Here is a 12009-nt window from a genome sequence, read left to right on the forward strand (position 1 = left end):
ACCCCCTTTTCACAAATGAGGCACCCAATTTGGAGAGGTGGGTAGTCTGGCCCTGGTGGGCCTGGGAGGAGACATCACCAGGTGGTTTAAGCCAATACCTGTGGCTTTCCTCTCAGGCGCTCAGGTTCCCCAATTTTCCTTTCTGGGCTCCACCTCTGTCCTCCTGTCCCAGCCTCACAGCCTCCACAAAAGGGCACAAGGTGCCAGCTGAGCTGAGGCTGAGGGAATACCCAGAGACTCCAAGATCCAGGGCAGGGGGTCCGCTCCCTGGACCCTGCTGACCCCCTTCTGGCCGGACCAAGAGCCTACCAGGGCCAAAGTGGGATCCTGACCTCACAAGGCTCAGGAGTCAGCCCTCCATTCCTGTTCCCCAGGGAACTGCCATGAAGGAGAGACCCTCAAGTCTTCTGGGGGTCCAGGAGCCTGTTGCCTGCCACCACTGAGCAGCCTCAGACAAGAAAAAAGATGGAATAAATTGATACTTAAAACAAGCAAAAAGTAATTACAAGAAATCTCAAGTTCTTTTTTATCCTAACAGGATTACCCCAAGGGTGCTGCAGAAAAAGCAGCACTTAAATAGAGTCCTCAGGCACCACAGTTTTTCAACTGCCCCGGCGCCTGAGGTTCCGCTGGGCGGGCCTGCTGCTGACGGTGGCCGTCCGGAGCCCGCCTGCCACTAGTCCTCCAACACGGAGCTCTTGGCCTCCACGTACTCCAGGGCCTTCGCCTTGACTGCCTGCACATCCTTCTCAGTGCCGTGCTGCTTCTCGTAGTCCAGGTAGCGCTTGAAGAAGAATTTCATTCGCTTGGGGGCCAGGCTCAGGTGAATGACCCGCTCGAAGATGTCCCTGTGAGGAAGAGCAGGCAGCATCTGCCTCCTGGGCCCTGGACACACGATTCCCGCTAACCTTCCCCCACTTGCTTTCTGGCTCCGGAGCCAGGGACTCTGTTAGCCAGCACTCCCACTTCTATCTTTATTTTTATTACCGTTATAAACTCCCAGCATGAGCATGGGGAGAGAAACACCACCCTCACCTTCCAGATGAGCAGACAGACACCCACAGGTGCTAAAGGACTTACTGGCCTGAAGTCACACAGGGAATCAAGACAAAGCTACTAAGATAGGGGGACACAGTGAGGTACGGATCTGTGAGAAAAGCCCTGCTTAAAACTCACTGATGGATTTGGGCGAGGCACTAGTTCTTTCTGGACTCAGTCTACCCATCTCTAATCCCCCCCACCTCGTGGGGATGCTGGTGGACAGCACCGGGATAAGGCCTGTGAACACTCTCTACAACGAGAGCTGGCACAGGGTTAATCAGGAGGGAAACCCAAGCCTCCTGGCTCCCAGGCCAGGGCCAGCCACCTCCCACCCAAGGTGCCACACACAGACGGGAGGCTGGCCCCTGAGGCAGAAAAAGAAGGTGGAAAAGTGAATGCCATAGGACGTGTTATGTCATGTCAAAGCTGTTTTTCCAGATAGAGGAAGAGAACCGGGGAGGCTGGGAGCTTCTGTGGGGCTAAACCTCATCTGCTTGGCCCATGTCCCTAACCCCTCACAGGGAATTGAGCCCTGGTCTGTTTTCCCCTCTCACCGGACTTCCTTCTGGCTGCCATGCTTGATGATCATGTCGATGTAGACCGACCAGACATCCGTGCGCTTTGGGTAGGTGCTTAGCGTGTTCTCAAAAATGGCTTTGGCCCGCTCTGCATCCCCCAGCTGGAACTCAAGCTGGGCAAACTTGGCAATCACATCCACGTCTGCAGGGAGGGGACACACAAAGCAGACAGACTCGTTGCCACAAGAGAATGTGCTGCAGGGACAGTCACACTCACGACTCCCTATTCGTGGGTCCCAAGACCTTGGTGATGACAAGAGGGACAGTGGGGTGGGTTTAGGGCCAAATACACAGCTGGGCTCTGATCTACAACTCCCACTGCAGACACTCTACTCTCTGGGCCCAGAAAGGGGAGTGGGACAGGGACAACAGAGTTAATGCTAATTGCTTTTTGTTCCTCCATCTTTGGAGTTTAGCATTTTAAATGCAAAAAGCATTACGTTCATGAGCATATAATCAACAGAGAGAGAGCTATGTACCCTCCACAAGGCTTTCCTAATACCCGCCTCAGACGAGAAGACCTCCGATCCCTGTGACCAGATAAGAGAGCCTAACGTGTTCAGGAATGGGCCAGTAGGAGGGAGTGAGCACTCACGCTCTTTAACGGGCAGGCACTCGAGGGCTCGCTGCATCACACGGTGACTGGCCCCAGCCTGGCCCCTCCGCAGAAGAAAGGCACCATATTTGATCCAGACAGCTTTCTCCTGCCGGAAACGCTTCAGCATCCGATTGTAGAGTTCACCAGCTTCCTGTGGGAAAGACGAGGTAAGGTGAGATGATACGACAGAGGCAGCAACAATAGAGACAAGCAGCTATGCTTGTGGGAAGTTAGACTTGGGCTCACAGACTCCAGTCACTGAGTAGGCCCAACTCTAGAAGCTGGAGGCAGCAGGCAGGCTCAGAGAGATGAGGAGAGCACACGAGGAGGCCTGACACAATGGGGAGGCTCTCAACTAATCCTGTGCCTGTAAGGAGGCCCTAAGACTAGACGAGAGAATGACAAGTGAGTACAGGAGAGATGGAAAGGGGACACTGGGCTGAGATGTCACCTTCTGTCTGTAACACCCCTGTCAGCAGCCCAAAGGATACACACCAGGGGCCCAGTGTCCCTTCATTTCTCTCATCTTCACCCCACGTTCCTAAAGCATAGGTGGGGAGAAATGACTTCTCCCACTTGGAAGATGAGCAAGTTAGGGCCCAGATGTCATGGAGCAGGACTGGATCCAGAATGTGGGGCTCTTCCCAGATGCCTCTATGACTCCCAGGAGTTAGTTTCGAGTGGCTGAGGACCCCCTGGCAGCAGGCCACCTGGCCCAGACTCCTACCTGGAATTTCTCTGACTTGGTGTAGATGTCAGCCAGATGGAGAAAGACCTTGAGAGGCTCGTTGTACTGCACGGCCCGCTCGAAGACCTTGGTCAGTGACTCCTGAGAGCCGTACATGTTTTCTAGGTTCAGCAGTGCCACCCACACGTTCAGCTTCTCCTGCTCCTCTCTAGAGGGAGAGCAGGCAGCCCATGAGCTCCACCATCTCAGCCCAACGAGCCCCTGATGCCCATGTGGGCATGTTGACTGAAGGTACTTCTTCCTCCCCAAGCTCCATCCTGTCCTCAGTTCCCACCCCAAGTGCTCGTACTAAGAGACCACGTTCCCTGCAGCTCACACAGAAGCAGGAACCCCGCCCCCTCCACTACTGGGTCTGGGGCTCCCCTTGTTTCTGCCTCCATTCCCAGGAAGGAAGCCTATCAGATGTTAAACTGGCCTGAGGGTGGGCTGGAAGGAGCAGAACCTCTGGTGTGCTTCTCTCCCCACACTAAGAGAATGAAGCAAAGGATCGCCATCCTCTTCCCTAGCCTTCAGGAAACTCACTCTACTCTCTGCCTGGAAATGGCCACCTAGAGGGTTTTCACCCAGGTGTGTGCAGAGATGTTTCCTTGTTCTACTTGTGCTCTAAGTTGGACACCTTATTTAGTGTAGGGACTCTGGTAAATGTTACCCTTAGCTATTTCAGTGAAGAGGACTATAAATTATAAACGAGCAGATCTGTTTCACAGATGGCCCCTCTAGGAGAGAAAGCCTGGGAACCCAGGGGCCCCTGGTGGCAGCCACTGAAACTGCTGTCAGCCTGCCGAGGAGGAAATGACCCATAGGCAGCAAGCCCTGCAACCTGGGGAGACACGGCCCTCCCTGTCGAAAGGGCCCTCCCTACGGTGGGTGCAAAGCCGAGACCTGAAGGAAATAGTCTTGAGAGCCCTCTCAGCCACAGCCCGGGCCTTCTCGATCTCCGTGGCCTGCAGGTGGAAGGCCATGTACTGCAGCCACAGGATGGAGCTGTTGGGGGAGCTCAGCACGAGTCGGTCAAAATCATCTGCTGACTCTGGCTGTCGCCCGGGATCCATCAGGGCCTCCTCGATGCGGGACAGCTCTTTCTCTGCCTTCTGCTTCTCCAACTCCCTTTCCTTCTTGCTTTTCTTCTTCTGCTGGGGAAGGAAGAAAAACAAGTGAGCAATCTGCTCCTCAGACCCTGGGGAGGTCTGTGGCAGAGACCATGAGTGGGCAGGGCAGTCCACGAGCTCTATAAATACTTCTTGGCCTGAGACCGCCCCACCTGCTGCAAGAGACACCCAGGCTCGGACAAAGCACAGGGACTGGCACCAAGGGGTCCCTGCACAAAGGACAAAGCCCTACAAAATACAACACCATGGATTGCTGTGGCTTCTCGTCCTCCTCGCTGTCGGAGCTCTCTCCTCGAAGTGGCAAGGCCGGGGTCAGAGAGTCTAGCCCCACATCCCAGACAAAGCCAGAAGACAGCTGCAGCCGGGGCACTTCTGCTGGCCTGGTCGGCTTCCCCTGGAGGATCACAAAGGCATGTGAGGAAGGCACTCCTCTTCCCCAGCTCCGTCCCACCTGGAGCAGGGACCCCCACCATGCCCGGACACCTTTCCGCTCCTCCCAGGGCCAGGCCAGGTCCCGGTCCACTGGGGAAACTTTATAGTAGTGACAGAAAAGCTTTCTTTGTAAATAAATTCATTTAGGTAACAAAGTTTCAGAATAGGTATGTGTGCATATACACATCTACACACGTGTATAAAATAAGAGTAGAGCCAGGACAGAGATATGACAAACGTTCTGAAGGTGGCAGGGCCGTGAGTCCCTCAAGTCTGGGAAGTCCTTCCATACCCAGTCCCCTCAGTTCAAGTAGAACTGCTCTCCTTTCTTCAGAGGGGGACAGAGGCGCAGAAAGGCCAGGCCCCCTCTATCTGCCCACCCCACTACTTAATTCTGCTCCAGCCAGTAACACTGATTAGAGTTTATCTTATGCAGCCCACTCTATGGGTAAGACGGGGTCCCTGTCCTCAGGGAGCCAATGACCAACTGAGGAAACTAGTAGCCTCACTTTTCCTATTTTATAGGAAATGAGAGAGAAGAGGATGGGGCCGAAGACAGCCCAGCTCCGAGGCAGGCGACCGAGGACTTCCCTCCCCAGAGCTGCCTTCTCTCCCCGAGCAGGTGTGGTCCCTCACCTTGGGCAGCACACTTGTCTCTTCTATCTCCTCTTCTCCTTCCCGATAATACACCTCGACACCACTGTCGTCTCCCTCTGATGGAGCGGCTTTCTTTTGCTTCTTGTTCACTCTCTCCTGAGATGACAGGTGGGGAAAAATGCCAAGCCACCCTCCTTGCCCAGGAGCACCTCCAGTGGCCCAGGGCAATGCCATCCCCGGCCCCTCCTGGTACCACCCAGTGCCTGGCCTCCAAACTCACGCTGCTGTCAGTCCAAGAGAAGGCTAGGCCGCTGCCTGGCCGAGTTTTGAAGGGCTCTGCTTTTCACAAGAGGCGAGGCCACCCTCCCTGAGGGACGTACCTGTCCACTTTCAGACTCCAGGCGCAGCCGCTTGCCCTGCTTCTTCGCTTGTGGTTTCTGGGGCTCTTTCTTCTTGCTGGGTAGCTGCGCCTCCTCCTGCCCCTTCTGGCTCCTCTTCTCTTTCCTTTTCTGATTCTTCTTCCTCTCCTTCTCCTCTCCTTCGCGGTCTACCTCTGCCTCTATTCTCCTCTCCTCTGGCTTCAGAAGCGGCAGTCCTAGGGAGGCGGGAAACACGTCCGGCTTCCCAGTGTCACCCGGGAGGAACGACAGCTCTACCAGGTTCTTCTGGTGGTTCAGGCTACGACAGGGAGAGAGGGAGGTGGACAATGAAGACGACAGACTACAGGTACCGCAAGCAGCTTGGGCCTTTCTCTCCTGATCAGCCCAGAATTTTCTGGGCCCTGCCCCACTTGCCTTGGAATCCACTGGGTATTCTTAGGAATGGTTTGTACATTTTACCATGCTAAGCAGAAAAATAGAGGGGGTGGTCGTGATGGTCCCCTGCTTTGTCCCCAACAACAGGTGCCTATGCAGAAAGTCTCCACATTTGCTTTTAGGAGCTTAGGTAGAAGGCTCCAAACAAAGGGATTTCATTTATCTGAACATTGCATTCACCACTACGCCTACAGTTTACCTCTAAATCTCCTCCCCGGGGCTCCCAGACAAAGGGTGAGAGACAGAAGGAAAGAGAGCTAAGGCACCTACCTCAGGACCTTGGCTGTGAGCAGCTTCCCTTCGGGGAGGTGTCTGTTATAAAGGGCTTTCTCGGTCGGGCTGTACTGGGAGACATGCGGGTACTGGGCCAAACCCACAACTGAGGGGCCGAGGCTGACAAGAGAGAGACAAGGGTCCTGTGGTCACAAATACAAAAACAGAGTAACAGAGTCCCAGCCAAGCCTAGGGTCTCTACTTTCCCAGACACCCAAGTTGTGACAAGGATTTAAACAGACGTAAGTTCCTGGCATTCAACAAGATCAAGAGGGCTTTGTAAACTGGAAAAAATTATCAAGCCTAATGAAGACATGATTGAAGGCTATTTCCTCCCCGCCCACCGCACATGTGAGCATCAGTGTATAAATCACCAACTGCTAGAAAGACAAGAAGAAAACGAGGAAACGTGATTATAGCAGGGAAGGGTGTAAGATCTGGTGGCTGTGACCACCACGTGATTTCACAGGACATTTACAAATCACGATCATGGACATGACATACTCTTTGTTGAAAACACCAAACAAGAATAATTCAACACTTTTTTTAAAGTATAAAAAAACTTGGAATTTCAACTCAACAACAAACAACCCAATCAAAAAATGGGCAGGGGACATGAACAGACATTTCTCCAAAGAAGATATACGGATAGCCAATAGGCACACGAAAAAATGTTCATCACTGATCATCAGGGAAATGCAAATCAAAACTACACTAGGATATCACCTTACACCCGTTAGAATGGCTAAAATAACCAAGACAAAAAATAAATGTTGGAGAGGTTGTGGAAAAAAAGGAACCCTCATACTCTGCTGGTGGGAATGCAAACTGGTGCAGCCACTATGGAAAACAGTATGAAGAGTTCTCAAAAAATTAAAAATAGAAATACCATATGACCCAGCCATCCCACTACTGGGTACCTAGCCAAAGAACTTGAAATCAGCAATTCAAAGAGACCCATGCACCCCTATGTTCACTGCAGCATTATTCACAATAGCCAAGAAGTGGAAGCAACCTAAGTGCCCATTGACTAATGACTGGATAAAGAAAATATGGTATATATACACAATGGAATACTACTCAGCCATTAAAAAAAAGGATAAAATTGTCCCATTGACAACAACATGGATGGACCTTGAGGGTATTATGTTAAGTAAAGTAAGCCAGACAGAGAAAGACAATCTCTGTATGACTCCACTCATATGTGGAAGATAAAGAAACACATGGACAAAGAGAACAGATTAGTAGTTACCAGGGGAAAGGGGAGTGACAGGTAGGCACAAAGGATGAAGTGGTGCACCTACAATATGACTTACAAATAATAATGTAAAACTGAAATTTTACAAGGTTGTAAACTATCATAACCTCAATAAAAAATAAAATAGAAAAAAAAACCCAACAACTTGGAATTTAAAAAACTGAGGGGAATTTAGACTCTCCTTCCTTCATATTCCGTTCAGAGAAGCTGACTGAGGGATGCAGTGGACCACAACAGGACGGGCCCAGGAGGGCACTGGGTCTGGCCCTGTCCCCAGGCCCCACCTCACTCACCCAAAGAGCACACCGTGCGGCTGGACGGACTTCACATAGCCCCTCAGCAGCTGCCCTTCCCGAATGTCCTTCAGGGAGTTAATCTCAGGATCTGCTATTTTGCTTTTTGTCTCTGGGTTTGTCCTAAAGGAATAAAAGGCTTACATACACAGATACCGATCCCCTTTTCCCCACTCTCACCCCCAGCTCACCAGGGATAATCAAAGTTTGTTTGTAAATATATGACTCTGGCCCTGTCAGTAGGATGTAACCTTTAGAGCCCAGCCCTACTCTCTCCTGAAGTCCTGTCAGCCGGGAACACGTGTCTGTGAGCTGGCTACGCAGAAACAGGGAGAGGCTGACGGAGCCAGAGGGAGGCCAAACCTAAAGCGCTGGCCTCATAAACAGCCATTTCTGACCAGGACACAAGCTGACCTCAGGCCAATCCACTCCATGACACATTTACCCCTCCTGTGGAACCCAATCATCTCCCCTCACCAGGGCCACCGTCTGTCAACCTAGACCACCGACATTTGGACATCGAACCTTTCCCTGGGAAACAAGAACCTGGCAGAAAGGTTCTTCTAGCAATCTGAATGTCCTCAGGTTTTCTGGGTAAAAGCAGGGCAGGGTACAAAGGGGACAAGCAGAGAATAAAGGTGGGAAGCCAAGGTTCCATGGAGCCTCTCCTCTGTCCTCTGAGTGGGTTCTCCCCGCTTTTGTCCCAACAACACAGACACTCACCTGGACGATCGCAGGGACAAAGTCAATACATGGCCTGCAGTGGACAGGACATAACACCTGGAAGGAGAGCAAAAGAGAAGGAAACGCTGACTTTTCAGCACCTCGGGAGACAGCAGAGGGGCCCAGCTTCCTCTCCACAGGCTGATCAACCAACAGGCAAGAGTGAGGAGACATAACACCTGGGCTCTGGTTTTCATTCTGTTGCAAACCTGCTGAGGGACAAGTCACCTCTCGGGCCTCAGTTTACCCGTCTGTCAAGTAAAAATAATACCACCTGTTCTTCTTACCCAAGAAAGGTACTGGGAGAAGAAAATAAGAGGAGACACGAAAGCGCCCTGGAAGACAGAGAGAGCCACGTGGTGAGTATTTAGGAGATGAAACAGCCCCGTGTGAGGACCTGGGTATGTGTGATCTCAGTGGAGAGAGAGACTAACCACAGGAAACTGTGACCAGGGGACGACCCATGTGCCGGTACAGACTAACAGCACTAGTTGAGGAGGCCGATCAGAGAGGCCTGAGCAGGGCAGCTTCCGGGAGGAAAGCAGGGTTTACTTTTTGGTTGCATTTCCAAATTTATTTCATGTAAAATGTCAGTTAGTAGCCCAAAGTTGCAAAGTCTAGAATCTTAGCGTAGGAAGGATCTCAGCAACAATACAGTCCAAATTTTCCCCACGACAGGTGCTTGCCTCTTATAAGATGGCGTCATAGCCCTTAAAGTGGGAAGGGACCTTTAGGCAATTAACTTATTACCCACATTTGACAGATGAAGGAATTGCAACTGAATGCTTCTCACAGGTGTGGCTATAATACAATGTATTTAAAATAAATACTTTGCTAAAAGTCACACTTGCATTTTGTAAGCCTCAAGAGACACAGCGGAGAGATCCCGGTCTCTCTGGGCAGTCTATTTCTTCTCCCAGGCCTGGGTATCTTGTGCTGTTTAGCTCTGACAAGTGGTGGAGACTTTCGGCAGGTGCCAGTGGCTGGAATACTCAAGATGGGAAGGAGCAATTACACTTTTCAGTCTCTGCCTCCTGAAGGCGTCCGCTCCACTGTCAGCTAATTTTGATCCCCAGAAAAGTCTTCACTGCATCAGGCTGAAGTCTGCCTCTTTGATGCTAATTTATTCAGGCTATCAAAAGGGCTCAAAACTCTGAGGTAGTTCACTTTTGTGCATCGAAATAGTTCATAAAGAAAGCCCCCCAACTATAAAACGCCCCTTTCCTCTGACAGAACTCCTACAGATCAATTCTCAGAAAATTAAAAAGATGACTGCTTCAGTGTAAAAATGAGCAAGCAACTTGGACAAGCAAAGCACAGAACAAATGTCAACAGACAATAAAGGGGGAAAACGACCAGTTAGAGAAATGCCAATTAAAATGAGAGATCAATTTTTGCCTATTCAATGGCTAAGATTAAAAATGAAGAATACCCAGGGTTGGTAGGGGTACAAGAAACAGAGAGTCACATTTATTGTTAATGGAGATAAAAATCAGCACAGCCCTTTGGGGGGAATTTGGCACAATGTATAACATTGCTTGACCCGTTGACTGTACTCCACAGATATACTCGCACTAGTATCGGAACACATGTGCAAAGATATTCACTTCAACATCACGGTCCATCAGCAGGGAATTGCTTACATAAATTCCGATAAAAAAATACACAATGGAATGCTAAAAAAATACTAAAAATAAGGTAAAAGAACAAGGAAGATTTAGATACACTAGCATAGGAAAAGAAAAAGTCCATGAGAAACTGCTATGAGAAAAAAGAGAGTGCAGAATAGTATATAAAATGAAATTCTATTATTACATAAAGGAAAATTATTCCTATGTATGTGTTAAAGTCTTGAAAGTTAGAGACCAAAGTATATAACGGTGAAAAGTGGTGGAAAAAGAGACGAGCAATAGAAATTTTCACTTTCTGTTTTATATACTATTTTTTTCTGGTACAAAACCATGCATTACTTAGATATATACGTGTGTATATATATGTACACATGTATATATATTTTAACTCTACCAATCCCACAGACAGGTGAAAAGAGGAGAAAACTTGGCCTACCTGACAACCTTCTGCAGGATGAAGTCTTCCAGGGGCGTCTCCGAGTAGGAGTCACTCACGTGAAATATGCTGACTCTTCCGATCTTCCCAAAGGGGAAGGAAACAGTCAGCCCCTTCTTGGGAGTCACCTTCACCACTCGGCCCATGGCCACTTCCCCTTTCTCGAGATTGTGAGGACCTGGTAAGAGAATGAACCTGATTCAGGGAGGAGGAAAAGAGCCAAGAAAGAGCTGGAATGCTGCACAACCCCAGGCTGGGGAAGGGGGAGGCTGTCCAGACTTGGGGTGTCTAGGCTGAGCGGACCAGAATGACCACGAAGACTCAGATTACCACACCGTATTCTTAGGGCCATGTAGTGGACAACCCTTTCTGAGGGACTTGAGAAAACCAACTGTGTAGGTAAAGGTGACTCAGACAGTAGAAGAGTGACACAGGCCAGAGAACAAAGTCCCAAAAGAAAAAGTGTTCCAAGAAGGCACCAACCACACTAGGCTTTCTGAGGCCTCCAATACTGAAGGCATCCTTCAACCTGGGCAACAACTGAAGACCCCTTCCCACTCCTTTCCACTCCTCCCTTCCCTGAGCAGGCACCATTCATCACCACACCTATGAGCGAGAGACACAAGAAAGCCTTGGAAGAATCTGGGTTAACCACGGTGGCCTTCAGGGCCTGGCCAATCCGGAACTTCTTATCTGGATGTTTCAGAACCTGGAAGGACAAGAAAATTCCTCTAATGTTTGAAGAAAGATGTGTCATTTATCCAAAATCACATCATTTAAGTCTCTACAGTAAGCCTCCCCCAAACCAAGCTGTGCATAAGCACACGGTTCCTTGTACCCACTGTGAACACACCCACCAGACACTGAGTTGAGCTTAGGGAGCCCGCGTTTCCTCTCCAGGGATCTCAAGCACACTGACCTTGAAGCTGAGAGAAGTGAGCAACAAGGGAATTCTCCCCCGGATGTCCGGAGCAATCTCCACCTCAAGCCATTTCTTAACCACATTGTACTGGGAGAAAAAAAACCAGAGGAAATGGAACAGGACAGATACAAGTCTCTCTTCTTTTCTCTTCACTAAAACACAGACTCTCCTAAAATCACAGCATTGAAAGGGCCCTAATCCTGCATTTCTCCAAGGGACAGGAATCCACCCCGACATCCCACTGGCCCTGGCCAACCTCCACGTCCCACGCTTCCCTCAGAGTTAGCTCAGACTCTTCGCCAGCCTACAGAACATGCCTCCCTCCTGGTGCCCCAGCTGATGAGGAGGCAAAAACGACCTCAGAGATGTCCTCAAGCAGTAGGACCAACCCCACTGATCTCTGCAGCTGCCTCCAAGCTCAGCTGTGCCCAGTGATTGTTAATCATCTCCAGGAGCCAACCTCTACTTCTAAATAAATTTAAGATTTTTATCCTTCACTGTTTGCACAGGGCCCTGCTCTAAACACACCCCCCAATTTTCAAGTCAATTCAACAA

At 50.2% G+C, this 12009-nt stretch overlaps 1 protein-coding gene across 3 annotated transcripts in view; it reads right to left on the reverse strand.

The window, feature by feature from the left end:
- Window positions 1–498: 498 nt before the first annotated feature.
- PDCD11 (programmed cell death 11) overlaps window positions 499–12009 on the reverse strand; it is a 43934-nt gene continuing 32423 nt past the window's right edge. For 2 of the 3 annotated variants that reach the window (XM_044751518.2, XM_044751522.2), the window contains exons 23-36: window positions 11452–11541; window positions 11139–11241; window positions 10533–10710; window positions 8466–8522; window positions 7743–7865; window positions 6189–6311; window positions 5484–5781; window positions 5143–5259; window positions 4319–4468; window positions 3848–4098; window positions 2945–3113; window positions 2215–2368; window positions 1596–1761; window positions 499–848 (exon numbers count right to left, since the gene is read on the reverse strand). In XM_044751518.2, coding sequence (XP_044607453.1) covers window positions 677–848; window positions 1596–1761; window positions 2215–2368; window positions 2945–3113; window positions 3848–4098; window positions 4319–4468; window positions 5143–5259; window positions 5484–5781; window positions 6189–6311; window positions 7743–7865; window positions 8466–8522; window positions 10533–10710; window positions 11139–11241; window positions 11452–11541 — 2151 coding nt within the window. In that variant the 3' untranslated portion in view covers window positions 499–676. The remainder of the gene's footprint in view (window positions 849–1595; window positions 1762–2214; window positions 2369–2944; window positions 3114–3847; window positions 4099–4318; window positions 4469–5142; window positions 5260–5483; window positions 5782–6188; window positions 6312–7742; window positions 7866–8465; window positions 8523–10532; window positions 10711–11138; window positions 11242–11451; window positions 11542–12009) is intronic. The other variant, XM_044751528.2, reaches the window with a different exon arrangement.

This window comes from Equus asinus, chromosome 2 (assembly GCF_041296235.1).
Source record: "Equus asinus isolate D_3611 breed Donkey chromosome 2, EquAss-T2T_v2, whole genome shotgun sequence".
Classification (NCBI taxonomy): Eukaryota; Metazoa; Chordata; class Mammalia; order Perissodactyla; family Equidae; genus Equus; species Equus asinus.